Genomic DNA, 22,141 nt, shown 5'->3' with positions numbered 1-22,141 from the left:
AGTAATAATAAGGTTCACGTTGTGACAGATTATACCAGTTGTATGTGTGACACTGCTCCAGTTGTACTGACATTTCATCCCATTGAGTTCCTAGCATGGTTTGGTTGAGGCACTACAGGCTGGCGAACACGTCTCTGTCCTGAGGTGACCCACATGATGTTATTTTCAGACTAAACAAATTTAGCTCTTACCCATGGAGCTAATTCTACTTGGCAGTAAAATTTCGTGCTCATTGGCAGTTTCTTCTATCCGTCCCAACAACTGAGGACCTTGTGTACATCTGTGCCACTGCAGTAGATAAAAAGCCTGCTGAGTTTACCCAAAATTGTTATGCCCTCCTTTGATAGTCACCATAAAATGTTTACAAATTATGGCACTAAATAGTCAGAGGAAATACGATTGTAAACTAAGCAATGGTGCTTATGCAATGCAATTTAATCCTATCAAAAGCCCTTCAGAGTCTTGAGTAAGTCCACATTCTCCACAACAATAATTTTCTCATTGGAAACAAACAGAAATTAATATTTTATTAGAACATCACATTACATAAGGAAATGGTCTAAGCAGATCATAAGAATCAAGTCTATGTGGTGTCGGTCAATGTGTCAGTCAAAATGATATGAAATACTAATCTGTCTTAAGTAAAGAACATCACTCTTAAAGAGCTCAACCTTTCACTTGACTGTTGAATTAAAGTGTCACCTAGGGTAGTTTTAAGAGCATGACACAAGCAAAATGTCACATTGATCTGACAAGCATCTGAATTCTGCCCCTTTAGACTTGGCGACGGCACAATCATGCTCTGAAAGAACTGTCCGTAAATGCATTTCAAGATGCAAGGTGCCTTTCTGCCAAATAACATTTCATATATAAACATGCCAAAAAGAGATAAACCAATAATACAATCTTGTGATATGAGATGAGCACAGAAAGCAAAGACATAATAAAACAAAAAAGTCTATTTACAATAAGAGATGATGAAAACTGCTAACAATTTTTCATTCTCTGAGAAAATATTGTATTTCTAATTCTAAACGCAACTCATCTGACAATAAGGATTTAAAGAGAAATTAAAATGTTGTTTTTGTTTATTTAACCTCATGTTGTTTCAAACCCATATGGGTTTCTAATGTAAAACACAAAAGGAAATAGTTTACTGAATATCAGGGCGGGTGAATTCAACACAATGGAGCTACATTGTGACCCATTTTAACATTTAATAAGGCACCCAAGAGTGTCAGCAAACATTTCCACACAGCTTGCCAGTATAATTTCCAAGAGAAATTGACCATGAGTCATCATTTTCCAAGTAAACTTTACCACGAGCTATTGTATTGAATTCATCCTACAATGTGAGTTTTTGCACTCTTTTGTGACTTTTTGTTGTGAAAGCCATAGGGATAAATTGTTTTGTTTTTAAAAATCTTGTGCCGAAAATTCATGTTCACTGTGAATGGGATAAAAACAGTATACAAATGTATTAGCCACTAATATTGCTAATAAGGTTCTGTCCATTTAAGACACTGTCACTTCTTTCCTCTCCTTTGGTATCCTGAGTAGAAATGTCCACACAGATCCATTCCTAGGAAAACCCTTCACCTGCTTAAAAGGTTTCCACATGTTCCCTGTGATGGTGTACTCCAGAGTCATGGTGCGGTTCAGCGTGAACACAGAGTCTCCTCTCACTACAGCGGTGAACAGTGCCCCTTTGCTGTTGCCATAGTGCCCAGGCATTGACGTCCACTGTCCGGTGGTGATGTTGTAGCAGTCCATCAAACAGCGCAGGAAGTCATCTTGGGGACCGTTGCGAATGACGTAGAGGTTGTCCCTGTGGGCCACCATGCAGTGTCCGTAGCTCTGGTGCTTCAGAAGTGTACTCACCAGAACCCACATATCCTGGTTTGGGATGTATTCATAGATTTGATTAGTCTCCATCGGCTTCCACAGACACACAAAAATTCGGCTCATGGCTTTGGTGCATGCGACCCCAGCGACCGGTCGAGGTAATGGTGCTGCGAATGTCCACTCCTTTGTGACAACGTTATATATCTCAACTGAGGACATGGTGGTTCTTCCAGACTCTCCTCCGATGGCATAGAGGCAACTTTCTATCCCAATTAGGGTGAAGTTGTACCGTGGCTGTCTGGGACCTGGCAGCAAACTCCAGGTGTTGGTGACAACATCATAGCAAAAGCTAGCATCAACGGGCCTCTTGTCAACACCGTGCACACCTCCAACAACGTAGAGTCGGTTGTCCAAAACGGTCAAAGCAGCCAGAGAGGTGCTAGCCTCCATTGGCAAAGCAGTGAGGACCTTCCATTCTTCATCATACTCATCAAGGTAACATACTGTCCTTGTGGCGGCAAGAGGAAGCTCATCCACAGAGCAAGTGGAGTGTGAACCCACAGCCACAAACGCACTAGGAACCAAAGACTCCACATGTTCAGCCAGCTCCTGAGGAAGTTTCTTCAAGTCCTCTTGCAGGTCACGGTACATATTGCGAATGAACTGAGCTGACATCTCATGGAGTCCCAATAAGCCAAAGGTGGCTGAAGCTTGGTACATGAGCAGGCAGTTGTTGGAGTTGAGAAGATCCTGAAGATGCCTTGCAAGATATTCGGCCTGGAAGAAAGCAGCACATTCAATGGCTTCCAAAATCTCTTCATCATTCAGAATGGGTCTCTCACCATTGGCCACGGCCAGCATGATTAGGAACCCTTGAGCTTTGAGGTTCCTCACGTGAATCTCTTCTTGATGGCACTCTACCATCCCCGATCTGTAAAGTGCCCTGAAGTATTCACATTCTCCTAACAGTAGAGATTTGTTTGTTTCAAAGACACTGTCTCCAACTCTTACCTTGACAATGTCCATGTCTAGCAGCCTGCTTGATAATTTGTCTTGTGCTCTTAGTTTATACATACTCACCGTTGCTGAAAAGCCATTGTAAGACATTTAACTTTAACGGTGAGGAATTGTCTACAAAATATCCATCAAAACTCTAACCTTACCCTGGCATTTACACTGAAATGTCCCTCGTGTGTCAGTTAACAAAACTGTCCTCCCTCCAGCTGGCGCATGATGTGCTGGGGTCCGGTTTTGTTACTAAGATAGCACTGCCTATAGATAGCAACAGTGCCTCATGACAGACATTAAACAGATATGAGCAATGGCTTGAATGAGGAATAACATATTTACTCATAACACTTTAAGGTCAATGATATGAATTACATTACATCTGTGATTAATTGTGCTTATTGGTTGCTTGTTCTTGCTGGCGGCAGTGTCATTGTATCCAACAATTCAATTAACTCAAGTTTCTAGATTCTTTGAGTTTTATTAGAAGGGATATTAGAAGTGCTTGCTAAGACACAGTTTGTAATAAAAATACGTGAATGATGCCTCAAATTCTTGCAACTGGATATTTAAAGACATCAGACCGATGATAAAATAAACGTAAATCCCAACTTAAATACCATTGTCTTACGTTGAAGGAGGTATCTGTGCCACATTGAGAGAATATCATAACCCAATTGACCCTTTGCCGGGAGTTTTCATTGACAGGTGATCTGATCAATCATAATGGCGAATCTGCCATTTTGTCCAGCAAACAAACCAGACAGGAGAGTAGATTAAAATCGGTGGACTAGAACTTGAAAAATGGTGTGTAATGATGTCTTTCCGCTTTTGAACAGTGGTAGACAGTAACTTCGTTACTGTACTTGTTAATTTTTCAAGTATCTGTACTTTACTGGAGTAGTTTTATTTTGAGTAACTTTTATTTTACTTCACTACATTCCAAAGCATAAGATCGTACTTTTTACTTCACTACATTTTATAAAACATATCGTACTCCTTATAATATATCACGTGCTCCGACACGCAGAAGCGGTGTCTGATTCAAGAACGAACTGATTCTTTTCAATGAACCTTTTAAAGGGGTCATAAAAGTTATGCCTTCTTTCTTTGCGTGAACATTTGGGTGGCGTTATGCAAATCTTCCCACATCGTGTCGTAGACATATGGGGGCGTGTTAGAACGAGCTAACTAATTTCGAATTTTAGGATTAATTATTGAAACTCAAAATCATATTTAGGTCAAAACTGTCAAGCTTGCTGGTGCTAAGTTGAGGTAATGTTTAGATATAAAGTCCTAATATTTTTATTCAACCAGCTAGATAGATTACATCTGAGGCAAAAAGAAAGGATGTGATGTTCAGAACATGGGAACTACAGTAATTATCAAAGTGGGAAGTGATGCCCTCTGGGGAAAATCCCATGTATTTTGAGCAGTAGGATTATAAAAAATATGTGCTAATATAACATTAAATTAAGTAGCATAGATAAAATTGCAAAATAAATCGATCTATCAGTACTTTTTTACTTAAGTACATAAAAAATTGAGTACTTTTGTACTTTCACCCGAGGAAAATTGAAAAAGCAGTACTTATACTTTTACTGGAGTAATATTTTATCATACATATCTGTACTTCTACTCAAGTACTTGATTTGTGTACTTCGTCCACCACTGCTTTTGAAACAAGATACCTTATGATGTTCATTCATGTTTATTCTGTTCTACAACTAGTAAAGAGGAAGTGATGATCGGTTCACGTGCTGCTTGAACTGAGGTGCTACAGCGATCTGACATGACACATTAAAGAGCCACAAAATGGTGTTTATAGTTTGAATTTATTAAAAAATGTCAAAATCTGAAAGCTGAGACTTTGTTTCATACCCGAAGTAACCTGCTCTGTCTTGTCTGTTGGCACATTGTTGGTGTCCTCTTTGCTCTGCAATGTATATTTCACTGTGTGATAACATGATGTGTGGCGTAAAAACACCATGGCTTGTCGGACGTAGCAAGAATAACTAGGGGGGCAAAGGGTCAATTGTCCATCTTTTAATTGGCCGTTAAAGTTTTATATGGGAATATTACACAACACACTGATCCCTTAATAATGCATTGGCGCAAAAACACACACAATTTGGACCAATTTTGCAGCATGATTTCTCGACTGCCACAAATACTGCCTTAACAAAATACTCATTTTGTGCACTTTTTAATGTATTTTAAATTGTCCTTTGAACTTAGCTTTATTGCATGGCAAAAAAAAAAGCGTTACTTTGCCAAAGCACTGACAGAACCCATTGATCTAAAAGTGTTGTTGAGCGCTCCAAATGCAAACTTTGCATGCGACAATCCGGCAGCAATTGACAGCGCTCTGATTCAATGGCATACAGGCATTGTCAGATTGACAGTACTCTAGCCCAATGATGTTGGGGGATCCAGTGGGGGTGGTAATCATATTTCTGGTTAGCCCGTGCCACTCTTTATCACAACCCTGCTAAAATGTAGTGCCAGTACTTGCGCTCATTGGCGCCCCCTCCTACTGGTGGTGCCCTAGGGGTTGCATACACAATGAGGGGTCACAAGATGATTTCCAGAAATCAAATAATTTTTTATAGGATTAGAAATAGCATATTTTACCCATAAATAAACATTTAATTAAAATTAATAAATAAAAAAGTTGAATTAAAAATAAAACACCAACGTGGAGTTTTGTACTCCAGCATGTTTAATAAATAAAAAAGTTGAATTAAAAATAAAACACCAACGTGGAGTTTTGTACTCCAGCATGTTGCCCACCCAACTAATTAGGTAAGATTAATGTTGAAATGTAAGTAATGAGTAGATTACAATAAAATAATATTATTGTTCTTAGACTGTTGTGTTCCTTTGTGTTGTCATTATGCTATAAGTGCATGTGCACCGACATTTAACCACCTCAGAGGAAAGTGGGGGTCCCGAGGTACTGGCACTGTTATTTTGGGGGTCATGGGCTGTAAAGTTTGGGAACCCCTGCCCTAGGCCACCGCCTAGCTTGCCTATGCCTAGAAACGGTACTGTCAAAAGAGTCATGTGTCTTTGCCTCAACAAGTCTTGTGACTGAAGCAGTTGCTCAGATGATTGACTACTGTACGAAGCCCCAGACATGACATGGGGGAAAATAATAATAATAATTATATCGTGGCCACGAATTAACAATTCTTCCTACGACTTTCTAATACGTCAGCACGATTTAAGTAAATTGTGAGCACAATATAGTAATTCGTTACCTCGTTTTAAGCACACTGTGTGCACAATTTACTAATTTGTTACCTCATTTTAAGTAAATCGTGAGCACGTTTTAGGCCAGTAATTTGTTTTATGCAAATGTTCGTTGAAAGATCTGTGAATAGCCTGTTGTACCTTCTTTGTGAACAGACTATATACCCATTACAGTCCTGTCATACTTTATTCATAACAGCAGCAATAGTTTTCTCACTACGCATAAAGGACGATGAGACAGGATTTTTGAAATTGTGGACAGGATTTAGTAAAATGTACTAATGGTTTTACTAAAATGAGTTAACGAATTAGTAAATTGTGCTCACGATTGACTTAAAACGAGAGAAAGAATTAGTAAATCATGCTTAGATATTAGTATGTCATGGGAACGAATTGTTCATTTGTGGCCACGATATAATTTTTTTTTTCCTGCATGTCATGTCCAGGGATCCGTATTACTGAACCAATCAATTAAAGAAAAATTTTAGTTTGCTTTACTATTGTGAGTCCATCTTGAACTCTTCATCAGAATGGTTCATTAATGTTTTGTTCAGGTTTAGCTCTCTATCACAGTAGATCAGACACAGCAGAATACATCCCAACACGGGTCCACTCTCTGCTTTAATAAAAGGTAATTAACCCTCCTGCAGTGCAAGTTATGAGGTAATTGCAGGTCAGTGGTCATGCTGCGAGGCTTTCATATCTCTGTGAGAGATCAACCTGGGTTACCCAGAGTGCTCAGATTCATTATCTACACACACCTAGACACAGGGGCTCGGTGGGCGCCCTCATGGCGTTACTATGGAAACCGTACCGTCTGACTCTGCCTTGTCTGTCTTGAGCGTCAAGAATCCAACCCCAGTCTGCCTAAACGCTTATAGCACTAATAGTGTCTGCGTGACTGTTGAACTTTGACACACACACACGGGATGCTGAGTATAACCACACTCACATGTCCTAGTACTTCACAGCTGCTTGTAATGTGATTTTGCACTTTAAATGGCCACACGTGATGAGGGCAGTGGAGACACTTGATCTATGTGACCTGTGTTACTCATTCAACTATTGGTGATGAAAATGATCTATAGGATGGACAAGCTTGGCTGCAAAAGACACGATTAGAATCACAGGCTAAAATTAACCTCACATGCTTCAACTAATGTGAGCTAAGTGTATGATAACATATTAGTGAAACAAAGGGAACAGCTTGATTTCTAACCATAACAAGTGAAAAGGTCAGCATGTGTTTATGTTCCCCGTGCTGAGTCATGGTGAGCCATGTGCTGGACCATGTGATCTCTTTGTTTTGATCATGTGATGGCAAATCCAGCGGGAGCAGGACTAGGTAACAGGTTTTGGGCAGGATTGTGTTCAGTTTTGTAACCTCATTGTGTAAGTTGGCTATTATGAAAGCCTGCAGCGAATGTACCAGACAGATCCAGAAAATTCCCATTCTGTTGTTTATTCCCCTTTTCTCTCAGTGGAGTCACATGTACAAGACTTAAAGGGATATTTCACAGAAAAATTATCATTCTGTCATCATTTACTCACCCTTATGTTGTTCCATAGTTTACTGTCTTCTGTGGGACACAAAGAAAATATTTTGAAAAAATGTGCTGGTTGCACTTATCCATGCAATTTCAAAACATGAGGAGCTTTAAAAATTTAAAAAGGACACAAAAGCTTCATAAAAGAAGTCCATATGACTTTTTGGATTGCTTTGATTATATTCCATATAAGCCATTATATTCAGAAATAAAATCATATAGGTTTGGAACAACATGTTGGTTATAAGTTTCATTTTTGAGTGAACTAATGCTTTAAGTGTTGGAAACCAAACTATTTTTTAGAGCAGTGCTACTATTTAATATTAGGTTTTGTCTTTCTCTTTCACTTACAGCTTGTTTTATCTAATAAATAAGAAAGCGAGGAAGGCAACCTAAAGAAAGGAGCTTGAAATATCTTCTTTGTGGGGGTTACAATAGCTGAGTCAGGCATCTCATTGAATCCTATAATTTGATCTGAGAGCGGAGGAAGTGAATGGAAGTGTAGGAGTGAATTGAGAGAAGTGTGTCTGACTTCTTCAGAGAAAGAGAAAGGGTGAAAAGGTTCAATCGAGTGCGTTGTGCAACCGGCTTGATGTTACAAAAGCACACTGACTGAAGTACAAAAAAAATAAGATCAAAGATTTACCAAAAACTCACCTCAATCAAAAACAAATCGATCACAATTAAAAACCACATCTACTACGGCGTAAAAGAAAGGAGCGCACACATCCAAAGAAAGCACAAGCTTAGAACACTTTAAAGGAAGTGTGTGGGAGGATATAAAGATAGAAGGTGAAGCGCTCTAACAATACGAGAGATCGTGTGTTGTTGTTCCCTACCAAAACACATGCTGGGACCTCCGCAGGAACCAAACCACATCAAACTGTTGTGTCAGTTTGATTCCCAGCTGCATAAAGGAGTTTTTGACTTCCACAGCCCACTACAAAGAGGGTAGAATGAATGCTCTGCCAACGGTAAAGAAGATGTGTACATTCAGTCCACAACAGCAAGACCTACAAAGCACATTTGGCAGGGCACTTGAAACATGACTGCATGTGTTTCTGGCGTTCCGTATGAGTAACGCTGCCACCTGCTTTTCTTCACAAGTGACCTCTGAATGAATGTTAAGCAGCCCAAATACTCAGATCTAGTATTTCTGGGCACCTACAAAGTCAATACAGCATTTGACAGCTTCTTTACATTAGGTCTATGGCTAAACATTGTTTATGCAAGGTTCTTCTGAGGATTAACTGTCTGTTCCTTATTCTAATTTTGCTCATTTGTGAAATTACACCCCTTAAATGCTCAAGAGTTAATCATTCTAGCTTTTTAATTAACGAAACAAAGCCACAATCATGGACCCTTGATGACTGTGCTAATTTCTCCATTGATTAGCAGAGGAACTAAACAGTGGGTCGCTTTTTAATTTCCATCTTCTTGACTGGCGTTTTGGAGTGACAAGCAGATGACAGTGGGAGACGCCCTCGGGGTCTTCATAATGGCCAAAAAAATCTATGCCTGACTCCCTCCCACCACTAAAGAACAGTTTCTATAAATAAATAAAAAAAAACAAAATGGGGATTTTGTCCCCCAAAAGAAATGAAATGAAATATAAATAAATAAATAAATAAATAAATAAATACATAAATAAATCTTTCCATTATATCACCAGAACTTAACTCTAAGTTATAAAGTTATACCCGCCCCCCCTCCCCGAAATTTAAATAAATAAATAAAATTTCATGTATATTGTCAGAACTTGCATGCTTAAATGATACAAGTTTTTTTTTTTCAATTAAAAAAAAAAATCAATCAATCAATTAGATTTTTTCACAGTTTAAATAAATAAATTAGTACAATTTTAAGTATATTGCCAGAACTCATATGCTTAAATTATAAATGTTTATTTCTTTTTTTATATAAATAAATTAACACAATTTCAAGTATATTGCCAGAACGTATATGCTTAAAGTAAATTTAACAATAATTACAAAGAAATGGCAAGCAACACATACAGTAGAATGAAATGTCAAATTTTGAAATAAAAAGAGTACTATTTTGTATGTTGTAAAACATACTCCAATAATCTTACAATCTTATATAATATAACATACAATCTGTACATACAATTTCAATTAAACTGCCAGAAGATGAATGCTTAAATGTTTAAAAATTGTTTATACACAAATGTTCATGTACATATTTCCATTTTAGTTGATGGACTAGTCTACCACAAATATCCATACATGGAAACTAGCTCAATCATATTTAAAAGCATACCAGGATGCACCAGGATGGTTTGGTTACTACATAATTTCTATACATATTTTATTGACAACTATTATTTTACAATGTGTAATAATAAAGAATGTAGAGGTGTGTCAAAATCTGTCTGGCAGTGTAAATGTCTTGTGAAAGTAATAAAACTCCTCTTTGTTTATACATCCACACTACTAGTGTCAATAGAATTGATTTCCTCCATGTCAGTCTGACAACAATTGTTAATTGTACCACTCTGGAGGATGCAAATACACAATTCATTCATTTTTAAAGAGATTCATCCCCAATGGCATGCATTAAAAAAACAACAGCACGTCCCGATACACACATTCTCATATATATTGTTTACTACCTCTTTTGTTTACTCTCTGTGGCCATATGTTATGTGCATTATAAATAATGAGCTGTCACCCTGGCATAGTGTTTTGGGGTGGGCTGAGGATGATGGGAGGTAGTAGAAGCACTCTAGATGTGACTGTCAAATTGACTGACAGTTAAATTAAGGGCTAAATCCAAAGAATCAGTGACTCTCAGATACCAGATGCTTCAGGCCATTGAGCATCAGTGTGTGAAAGAGCATTTTCATTGGCTGGTGTGAGTCAAGTCAATTGAGGAGGGAGTCAATTCAAAAAACTTTCAGGATTGATTAAATTATGAAAAAGTCTTTATATTATGATGTCACGCAAAAAGGAAAGTCATGTTACTTTGCTGAAAGATTAAGAGAATTGTTCTCTTTAAAAAAAAACATACACTGAAAATAAGAAAATAACATGTACACTACTGTTCAATAGTTTGGGTTCGGTTAGATTTTGTAAACATTTTTGTCTCTTATGCTCACCAAGGCTGTATTCATTTAATCAAAAATTTTTAAATATTATTATATGTAAAAATAGGTGTTTTCTATTTGAATATATTTTACAATCTAAGTTATTGCTGTGATGGCAAAGCTGAATTTTAAGCATCATTGCTCCAGTCTTCAGTGCATGATCCTTAAATCATTCTAATATGATGATATCTGTAGAAACATATTAGGAATGTGGAAATATTGATTCTGACTGATATCGGTTAACTGATAATTATTATCATGCTATGGTCAATAACCGATAAAGTGCCTATATCAAAAATCTATACTATTTAATCCCAATAAATTAAAAATAAAACACTAAAAACTAAAATCAGGCATCACAACATTTTAATGTATGAAAAATGGATATTCATTTTGATATTTGCAAAGATTTAACAGTGTTATTAAATTATTATTGTTTTTAAGGGCTAAGTGACTGATAGATCACAGCACATGCATTCTAAACATAAAAAAGAAAAAATATTACATATCGACCAATTGACTGATAGCAATAAACTAAAAAAGCATCTAATAACCGATATGGTACCGATATTGTGCAACCATAATAAATGGCATAATAAATAAAAAATAAAAAAACGCTTATAGAGCTATAGAAAAACTCATCACTCTCAAAAACTCAGATTTGTAATATATTACAGTGGCAATTTTAGGCAGAACGGTCTCCTACTATTTGTTACCAGTTAACACTGTAAATGATTCTCTCTTTTAGTCTATAGATCAGCTCCCAGAAATGGCTTGCAATGCATGTTTCCCCTTCTATGCTCCCTTCATCCTCAGCCATGTGATATATGAGCAGATACATCCATCCTTCTGGGGAATGAGATAAAAGAAAGTGTGCTCAGAGTGGGACTGTCATAAAAGCGGGCCGAGCGTTCTTTTGGGAGAGCTTGGAGTGACCTACATTCCACAGCCCCCAGTCATAACACTGCAGGGTCATGTGACTACTGCCCTCAGTCAAAACAATAACATGAGGAGCAACAGCTAAGGCTGGGGGCGGGGCTCCAGGATACTTGCATGCTAGCGGAGGCTTTGATGTCCTAACTCTTTGCAGGTGCTGAGAGAAGATGGTTAGGTGATAAACTCTCTCTTTACATGGCAACGACAAAAACACAACTGCTAATTTCGGGGCAAAAACTAGCGAACGTTGGACAGGAAACTTTAAAATAAATAATTTTTGGTGTCATATTCTCATGACTCAACAGATTTCCCCATTAAGGTGGGTTGATGTAACTTATATGACACTGCTAAAGCAGCAGGGACCTTACAAAGGAGAACCTAAGGGAATAGTTCAGCATTTACTCGCCCTCATGTCCATGTTGTGTGGAACGCAAAATAAGACTTTTTGAAGTATGTTCACACTGCTCTTTAACATACAACAAAAGCTTGTCATTCTTTTAAAGTCATTATGAATCATCACAACTCATTTGCTGTGATGTATTTCAGAGGGAAACAGGACAAAAAACTTTCAGGATTAATTTATGAAAAAGTTACTATATGATGAAGTCAGAAGGCAGAGAATGTTAAGAGAATTTTAAAAAAATCTTAATTTTTTTTTATTTATATTTTTTAAAGTAGTCTCCCATGAGACTTAAAAAATACAATATTGTGAAATGTTATTACAATTTAAAATAGCTGTTTTCTATTTTAACATATTTTAAAATGTAACTTATATGATGCAAAGCTGAATTTTCAGCATCATTACTCCAGTTTTCAGTATCACATGATCCATCATAAATCATTCTAAAATGCTGAGTTGGTGCTAAAGAATCATTTCATAATATTTTGTATTAATATTTTTTTATATTTTGATGGAAACCATTATACTTTTTCAGGAATCTTAGATGAATAGAAAGTTTATTTGAAATAGATTTTTCTTGAAAAAGTCTTTACTGTGTCATTTTATTGCATCCTCATTGGAAAAAAAAAAAAAACCCTATACTGACTCCAAACTTTTGAACAGTTGTGTAATGGAATGGAATGTAAAAAGGATTTAATAACTTAAAGGGCTAGTGCACCCAAAAATTAATATTCGGTCATTAATTACTCATCCTTATGTCGTTCCAAACCCGTAAGACTTCGTTCATCTTCGGAACACAACTTAAGATATTTTTGATGAAATCAGAGAGCTTTCTGACCCTGCATAGACAGCAACGTAATTACCACATTCAAGGCCCAGAAAGGTAGTAAGGACAAAAATAACGACTTTATTCAACAATTTCTTCTCTTCCGTGTCAGTCTTCACCGCACGTTCACGACAGTACCACGATGCTTGCGTGTGCATTCCTCTGCTTTTAAACAAGGCGCAGCGCATGCATGTTCTATGTCAGAACACCATCTCCTGCGTCAGCAGCACCACACGCATGAGTCGTGGTACTGTCATGAACGCGTGTCGAAGACTGACACGGAAGAGAAGAAATTGTTGAATAAAGTCATTATTTTTGTTTTCTTTGCACACAAAGAGAATTGTCGTAGCTTCATAACATTACGGTTGAACCACTGATGTCACATGGACTATTTTATCAATGTCCTTACTACCTTTCTGGGCCTTGAACGTGGTAGTTACATTGCTGTCTATGCAGGGTCAGAAAGCTCTCTTGATTTCATCAAAAATATCTTAATTTGTGTTCCGAAGTTGAATGAAGGTCTTGTGGGTTTGGAGTGACATGAAGGTGAATAATTAATGACAGAATTTTCATTTTTGGGTGAACTATCCCTTTAAGCAGTAAATGAGTGGTATAACAAATATTGGTTTAATATGATGCAAACTAAACTGACTAAAGTTTTCTCATGAAGTCTTGATAATACTCAACCCTTTCTAAAACAGATATTTGGATTACATTCACTGAAAAGTCACAGCTCGACATGTTTCAAGGTCCAAGTGACACCATTTGCATTTTGCTTGTGTTGTGTTTGCCAACTGGCCGTGGTGATCCTTTATGAATGATGCACTCCCACTAAAAAAGTGCCAGGATTTGGTAGAAATCAAGAATGTGTGTTCACAGAAAGCTGTCTGACCTTGTGCTAACCTCTGATGTGCCAACAGGAAGTATACAGACTGACCCTCTATAGGGTTTAATTTCATTTATGCTTTAGGTGTAATACGCTGTAATGCTGCACTCGAGCATACTGTCTATTTGTTACCCTACGCTTCCCACCCATATGTCATCTGATTGGACCATTTTCATAGAATGCTCTAATCCATGGAGATTAAAAACCCTAATTTAATGCTCCCAGCCCACCTGGCTAATAATTATGTCCCCCACTGAATGCAACAAATGCCTCATTTATAATGGGTTTTACTGGTTTTGTCTCGTCGTGCATCACAGGCACACGCGCATCACCGACGCACAGGCGCTCGTCGCACACACGGCATCACAGTATGGTAAGGGGCGTAACATTTCCGTCACACGCTTCAGGTATTCGGCCAATCACAACGCACTGGATAGCTGGCCAATCAGAGCACACCTCGCTTTTCAGAACGATGAGCTTTGTAAAAATCGACGCGTTTCAGAAAGGCAGGGGCATAGAGGAGAAACAATAATGTACAGTATGTGGAAAATAATGTGTTTTTTGAACCTTAAACCGCATAAACACATTGCATTACACCAAATACACAAAATAATGTTCTTTTTAGCAACGTCATATGACCCCTTTAACAAATATTGGTACACGTTATGCCATTATGTGATTAATTAGATTAAATGCTATATGTTAATTAATTTAAACACATAATTAATTACACTTTTTATATAAACTGCTGCTTTAGTTTCTATAAATAAATGCAAAATTTGTCGCACAATATATATTTCAAAATAATATATATTATTTTTTAAAGTATTTGGGAAAGTAATCAATTTTATTTTTTACAAATTATGATTAATTTCAATCATTTATTGAGTAAGTTCATTAATTAACAGTTTAATTTACATTTACATGTGTAACTACGTTTTAATAATTTTACGGCTCTAGTTTCAACAAATAAATAACAAAACTTGTCACACAATATATATTTCAGAATTATATAGTCAAACATATTTGGGAAATTAATACATTTTTGAGAGGCTACATGATATTAATTTTGATTAATTTAAATAATTAATGGAATAAGTTAATGTATTGACACATAATTATATAGCCAACGTATTTGAGAAATTAATACAGTTTAAGAGCCAACATGTCATTAATTTTAATTTCAATAATTAATGGAAGTGAATTAATTGGCAAATAAATTAATTTCATCTTTTAATTGATTGACAGTCCTAGTTTCTTTAAATAAATCACACACAATACATATTTTCAAAATTGCTGCAAGCATCAAACATATAAATGTAATTTTTCCCCCAAAAAATTAATACGTAATGGCAATATCTATATGAAAATGCATATACATTTATTTTCAGGTTTTGAACAAGTCAAGGACAGCATGTGGTTTGGAATAGGTATATTTCAACTAATACATGTAATAGGTGATTATATTTCCCCTCTTTGAATATGCTTTGGATTTGACCATGTTGCAGCCCAATGAAAAGGTAAGTGATTGTCTAACCCTGCCCTCCAGATAACCTCTGAAGAGGATTCAGAGCTGTGCACTATAAGCCTCTTGTCAGTGAAAACAGTGGGGGTCTTTGTGATCAGTCCGATTAGACGTGTAAAGCTGCATAAAGCCACTTTTGCTACAGGTTATCACATTTTCTTCAGGAATACGTCAGACAGAGGTCATTATGACAGACAGACCAGCCGCCAACAATAGTCCAGTATAGTTGTGAGATTTGAATTTAATTTACTATGGTTCAACAGAAATGCTAGGATGTTAGGAATAATCGAGTGTGAATGTAAACTCACCAACTAAATCACACACTGGGGGTCCGTAGAAGCTTTTTGTTAATTTGGACACATGTGCTTTGGCCTTACATCAGGTAACTGCTGAAAAGCTTGAGGGATTTCCCTCCTGATTGCTTCAGTGTGTCTCATAAATGCTCCTCAAAACCTTGATGTCCTTCTCAGGTATGACCTAATGAATCTGGCATGAGATGAAAGTGAGGATGTTCTTTTTTGTAGGAAAATAAGAGAAGAATGACAAGTAACAATAGAGTGAATGTTGCACATTCACTGTCAGGTGTAAGATGTTCAGTCATGACTCATTACGTTTTATTCTTAGTAGCCATTTGTGACACTTTACATAAAGTGCAGTTGGAATTTATGTGTAATTGTACATTTGATTCATCTTGGTCTGGGATGTAGTTATTATTTTTGAGACATTTTATGTAAAGGCTAAGCATCGATTTGACTTTAATATCAGTGTCTAATGGGTCTGGGGTGCACAGCTGGAAATGAAGGGAGTCTGTTTGCAGAGGCTGTCTTATCATATGAATTTTCATAACAACGTTCATCCTCTATCACAGCAGGGGATCACTGTTTACCTTGTCTCCCTGTCTTTGAGACATCCTGTCTGCGTACTTCCATCAGCCTCTTTCCAAATTAGCTTCTTAGATGAGCGAAATGATGAGGATTGATCTGGACCAAGAGATAATCCCAGAAAATAAATCTGTAAAGCTTCAGTCATATGCTTGATAAGGATCTGCATGATTATTTTAGGCTGTCATATAATCTTATACTCTATATCCATAGAGTACTAAATACTTTATGATGTTTCACCATGCAGTTAGCCTATATGATCATTCATTATGAATCATAGAACTGAAACTAGATGAGGTATACAACGGAGTCTACTTTGTGGCTTTCAATGCCCCCACCAGATGCTATATCTATAATGTACAGCTGAACTGTATGACTATATTTTATTTATTTATTATACACAGACACATACTTAGGGCTTCACACAAGGACAGACAGACAGACAGATTATTGTGCAACCCAGCAATATTACTCTAACTAGTCAATAATAATAATAATAATAATAATAATAATGTGTTTTAAAAGATCATTTGTTGCTGCTAATAATACATTATTACTATAATATTAAATATGTTATTATTTTCCTGACAGGCAGGCATATTACTCCACAGTGCAATTATAATACGGGATTCACACAAGGATGGATGGATAGATAGATCTTTATTAATATTCATTATTGTTAATTAGGTTTTTATATTTGTTTTTATATTTGTTGTTAATAACACACATAGCCTACATATACAAATGTGTTGCTAATAACACACATGCATATATACACATAATACACGTTTATATATATGTATTTTTTGACAGATGCAGTCCAGCAAGGATAGACAGAAAGACAATAGTAATAATAATAATTATAATAATAATGTGCTTTATTAATATTTATAATAATATTATTAATATATGTTGTAAAACGCATTATTATTATTATTAGACAGGCACAGCCCAGCAATATTTCTCCAATTATTCACAGCGCAATTATACAACTGTGCAACGTGGTTGGTCTTATGTAGCCTAAGCGCAAAGCTCTCAGACGAGGTATCCATCGGCGTCTCGCACTATTCACCAACGCACTACTTATCACTGCTGATGAATGCTTATACATTTAACGTTACAGTGTAATTCTAGATTTTATCACTCAGTATTTCTTCTTCTTGAACCGCGAAAGAATTTTGAGAAGTGTGTGTGTGTGCGTTTAATCTGACTGTAGTGCGTCTATCCGTCGCGGAGGGATCTGTGCAACGCGTCCAGCGCCCAAACACGAGAATTAAGAGTTAATACGGTCTCCTCGCTCTCACACACACAGACACATCAGCCGAGCGCACCGACCAGACGCAAAAGCGCAAACGTGTGTAGTTCTCTCTCACTATGGGTGCGTGGGGACATTTGTGAATAATTACCGGAGCCTGACACCTTTGTAGACGAGGAATCGGAATCGTTTGCGCTCGCTCGTGGGATTTTCGTGCAGAGTCCCTCTCCTAAATAGCTACATTTTTGAAGGGAATTCGGTGTTCTCGGTGAAGGACGGAGTGCCGGTGTTTTCCCGTCCGAGGCACAGTTAAGCATCTTAAAGACTGAGAATCTTTTTGAGAAGACGACAAAAAATGTTACTGTCCAAGTTTGGATCTTTTTCTCATATTTGCAACACAACCAACATCGACCACTTGCCGGTGAAAATTCAACTTCAAGCAGGTAAGTTAACTTAGACGTCGTTCTTCAATTTCATAACGATATCAATTTTTCATGTCGCATTTAATCGCGTGCCCTTACTCCGCTATTTAGCTACTCCTAATTTTCCATACGTGACTAGCCGCTTAATCGGGACGCGCCTGTTCGTTACCTGTGTATGGAGCCATTTTGTTGCCAACCGTGTGTTGTACACATTCGGTTTAAATCACGTTGTTATACCAACGTACTGACTTCTACTGCTTTTTCTCCTTCGTTTTACAGCCAAGACCGAAAGGGAGCCGTTTGAGAAGGTTTATCATGTGGGTTCGGTGCTGGGAAGCGGCGGGTTTGGGACGGTGTACGCCGGTACTCGGATCTCAGACGCGTTGCCGGTAATCGCTGGCTTTGTTTTGGTGGCAGCACATGGCCGCGTTTGGCGCCAGTCACACATTCACACGCGCGCTTTTCTCTTTTTATTTCTAGGTTGCGATAAAAGACGTTGCTAAGGAGAGAGTGACCGAATGGGGTACGATTGTAAGTAAACAAGCCTTTTATTTTTGTATTTTGATTATGAATTTCTTAAACGCTTGGTTGTTTCTAAACCACGCGTTTTCATATTCCAGAACGGGTCGCTGGTTCCACTCGAGATTGTTTTGTTGAAGAAAGTGGGGAGTACGTTTCAGGGGGTCGTTAAACTCATCGATTGGTATGAGAGAGCCGACGGCTGGCTGATTATAATGGAGCGGCCGGAGATGGTGAAGGATTTATTCGACTACATCACCGAGAAAGGCGCGCTGGATGAGGACGCCGCCCGGGGCTTCTTCAGGCAGGTTTTGGAGGCGGTTCGGCACTGCTACAGCTGCGGGGTGGTTCACCGGGATATCAAAGATGAGAACCTCCTGGTTGATTTACGCACGGGAGACCTGAAGCTCATTGACTTCGGCTCCGGGGCCATCCTCAAGGACACCGTCTACACAGACTTTGATGGTGCGTCCTTGACTCCTGCTTTGCATTGGCGCACCTGCCGCTTCTAATGAAATGAGTTGAAATATTTGTACTTGTCAAATCCTGAAAAAATAATTACCATCAGTAATTAGCATTAGATTTAAAAAGAATTAAGTGTCTGAACTGAGTGACTCACCTCTGCTGAAAAAAACAGCTTTGATGGTTTTATCTGGTCTGGCTTGGTTTCAAGAGTTATTTTAGGGAAACCATGGAAGACCATCTTTGACCTGTTAAGATTATCTTAGACCAGCAAACTTTTTTTTTTATTTTTTCTTTTAACATTTTAATTAAGTGAAAGACAACATTTGAAACATGAAACAGAATGATGACGTTACACTTTTTTTTTTCTCACCTTTTTACAACAGAGATATATTTATATACATTTATATGCAATATATAAATTAGTTATTTTGACAACATTCTTGCATTTTTAAACTCATTTAATGTAACTTAAATAATCGAATCTGAGAGATAAGTTAGTGGAAAGGATCAGCTGTTACTGCGTAGCATCTGTTTGTTGTGAAACCTGAGTTGCGGCACCACGTGATCCCATCACAGATCCCTGTTTTTGTTTGGTATCCAAGCGACTCCTGGCCTTTGGGGGCCTGTCACACCACCCCTAGTGAAGGGGCTTTTGTTGGGGGTTAGTGACTCATGCTGGAAGCATGTGGAGTTGCCATAGCTTGTGACTGTTTGTACCTGAATGTCTCCCTTTTAGATCGCCCTCCTGTTTCAGCTTGCTTGTTTTTTTGGATCGAGCCGTTCTCCGGCTCACAGTGAGGCTGGAGAAGGGAGGAGAGTTTGTGCAAACGCCAGACCGCTGGCGCCCCCCACCCCCCTTGCTAGAGTCAGCTGACTGGAGCTGCTCATTATACAGTGCTGCAGTGTAATCAAAATAGGCGCTTTTTATGCCAAAACAAGGTGGTTATGAAACGAGTGTTTTTTTTTTGCCAGAAATAAAAATCACAGAGTAGGTTTCAGGACAAAAAAAAAGTGCAATGTCCATGTTCTTGACCCACAAATATGTTTTGTAAGTCTCAAAGGTTAATTCTCACTGGATTGAAAACCAAATGTTTTATTTTGTAGGTACGCGAGTGTACAGTCCTCCTGAGTGGATACGTTACCACAGATACCACGGACGCTCGGCAACCGTTTGGTCCCTAGGCGTCCTACTGTACGACATAGTGTGTGGTGACATCCCGTTTGAGCATGATGAGGAGATTCTGAGAGGACGGCTCTTTTTCAGGAGAAGAGTCTCTCCAGGTATGTTCTAAACTGGAGATACCCAAACCAGGGGCCAAAATTGACCCATAATGACCTTTGATTTGGCCTGAAATTGGATTAAACTAATGTAAACAGTCCAGTCTTTCTTTTTTAAACCTTTTTGTGGAGAAGTTTAACCTTGCTGCTTTTCTGTTTATCAGTCTGTCAGCAGCTCATCAAATGGTGCCTCTGCTTGAGACCTTCAGACCGGCCCACTTTGGAGCAGATCTTTGAGCATCAGTGGATGCGCATGGAGGAAAGCCCAAAAGCAGAAAGCGGCAACATCACACTTCACTCCATCAGCACAGAATCGGGCAAAGAAAGCCTTTGACAGATGCGGGGACGGCGAGTGAATGGACTCTGAGACCTTTTTTGCTCTTGTTCCCAGTCTGTTGGTTATCAGGACTTCGGTTTATGTTGCATAAGTGTCTTTTTTATTCTTCTTCTTGCTAAGGGTGTGTTGTTACCCGTAGGGACTGCGTGAGCAGCAATGCTAGTGATCCTTTGATCTTACTGGTTGCTCTTATAGAGCTTGGACATTATTTTCATTTTAGACTATCTTTTTAGTTTTCGGTGCCTTTTTTGAAAAGCTGCTTTTATGGGATTCAAGTCACGACTGACACCAGGTGGATTTTCATGGATTTTAGGGGAACTCCCCTGGATTCATGGGAACCTTCAAAGACTGTATCTAATTATGTGGTGGGTCTCCCTCGCCCTCTAGTGGTCGAATACTTGAAGTACACACTTACTACTCTCTTTAACAGTATCTCTCTGCTGCTCTGCCATTCATATTCACTATTTCGATGGTTTTCCCTTTTGTTGTTTTCTGAATGTCTTCCACTACTTCATCTCTGTTGATGTCACTTTTTAGACTTTGCTTAGCAGAGACTTGAGTGATGTGCACAATCAATGCAATATTCATGGACTCGCTTATCTTTCCTTATTTCTTTTTTTGGGGGGGGACTTTTTTTAACTTTTTTTTTTAAATAAATACAAGTATTTGTATTGTATTTATGTACATTTTCTTCCATGCATCTTATTTATTCATGCAATACAAACATTCCACATTCAGTGGCTATTTATTTATTTATTCATTTTATACCATCAGCAAAAAGTAAATTGAAATGATTAAATGTAAAGAGTTCTTGGGCTTATCTTTAGTTTAACCTAAAGGATCATAGACATGCTAAAGCTATCTAATACTGATACAAATATACGATTGAGATGTTTAGTGATGCCATTTTCTGACGTAGTGTAAAATTTAGAATCAGTTTTTTCTCCATGTGAAGTGGAAGTAAAAATGTGTTTTAGTCTTTCCACTGTGACAGTGTGGAATTTTTATTTTTTTTGAACTGGTGAAGCATTTATTTTTTTTATATTGGACACAATAAATTCCTTTCATATGTAAAGTGTTTGTGGTGTCTGCTTGCATTTAAATTACAAACTTATGTTTTCATGTGCAGTTATACACTGGGAGGATGCTGCCCCCTACAGATAGTGGAACATAAATGTAAGATTGGATTGATTTGTAGAAACATAACTGATAGCTTAGAACAGGGGTGCCCAAACTCGGTCCTGGAGGGCCGGTGTCCTGCAGAGTTTAGCTCCAACTTGCCTCAACACACCTGGTGGGAAGTTTTTAGTATGCCTAGTAAGAGCTTGATTAGCTGGTTCAGGTGTGTCTAATTGGGGTTGGAGCTAAACTCTGCAGGACACCGGCCCTCCAGGACTGAGTTTGGGCACCCCTGGCTTAGAACATTTTGTAAAATAAAATAAAAAAAATCTAATATTCTAGCAATTCCATAATTTGGTTAAGTCCATTCCCAACATCTGATTTTGAACATGAGGAAGTAGCTAGGTTGTGTGTCTGACCCCTTACATGAACAGTCCAAACATCCTGATGAGAAGTTAACATTACCCACATTCAACGGAGTATGGAAATGTGATGACACATTGGCGTTATAGCATTACTGTCAAAGAGCTG

The 22,141-nt window shown here is 37.9% G+C and overlaps 2 protein-coding genes across 2 annotated transcripts; one reads left to right on the top strand and one right to left on the bottom strand.

The window, feature by feature from the left end:
• Positions 1 to 1,435: 1,435 nt before the first annotated feature.
• Positions 1,436 to 2,957, bottom strand: LOC107696242 (kelch repeat and BTB domain-containing protein 13-like). The gene has a single exon (XM_016496497.1). The coding sequence runs from the start codon at positions 2,950 to 2,952 to the stop codon at positions 1,516 to 1,518; it is 1,437 nt and encodes a 478-aa protein (XP_016351983.1). The 5' UTR covers positions 2,953 to 2,957; the 3' UTR covers positions 1,436 to 1,515.
• Positions 2,958 to 17,500: 14,543 nt separating this feature from the next.
• On the top strand, positions 17,501 to 21,514 carry LOC107696273 (serine/threonine-protein kinase pim-3-like). The gene is made up of 6 exons (XM_016496552.1): positions 17,501 to 17,913; positions 18,172 to 18,281; positions 18,373 to 18,423; positions 18,513 to 18,876; positions 19,981 to 20,157; positions 20,319 to 21,514. The coding sequence occupies exons 1-6, from the start codon at positions 17,826 to 17,828 to the stop codon at positions 20,486 to 20,488; spliced, it is 960 nt and encodes a 319-aa protein (XP_016352038.1). The 5' UTR covers positions 17,501 to 17,825; the 3' UTR covers positions 20,489 to 21,514.
• Positions 21,515 to 22,141: the final 627 nt, after the last annotated feature.

The sequence above is a fragment of the Sinocyclocheilus anshuiensis genome, unplaced genomic scaffold (assembly GCF_001515605.1).
Source record: "Sinocyclocheilus anshuiensis isolate Anshui unplaced genomic scaffold, SAMN03320099.WGS_v1.1 scaffold778, whole genome shotgun sequence".
Classification (NCBI taxonomy): domain Eukaryota; kingdom Metazoa; phylum Chordata; class Actinopteri; order Cypriniformes; family Cyprinidae; genus Sinocyclocheilus; species Sinocyclocheilus anshuiensis.
Note: the sequence above shows the minus strand (reverse complement) of the source record. Positions and strands in the feature narration are given on the sequence as shown.

Coding starts and splice junctions, on each gene's coding strand:
- LOC107696242 (XM_016496497.1), bottom strand. CDS start 2,952: ATGTCTTACAATGGCTTTTCAGCAACGGTGAGTATGTATAAACTAAGA.
- LOC107696273 (XM_016496552.1), top strand. CDS start 17,826: ATGTTACTGTCCAAGTTTGGATCTTTTTCTCATATTTGCAACACAACC. Junction 18,282..18,372: donor GGATCTCAGACGCGTTGCCG/GTAATCGCTGGC, acceptor TTTTATTTCTAG/GTTGCGATAAAAGACGTTGC. Junction 18,877..19,980: donor CGTCTACACAGACTTTGATG/GTGCGTCCTTGA, acceptor TTTATTTTGTAG/GTACGCGAGTGTACAGTCCT.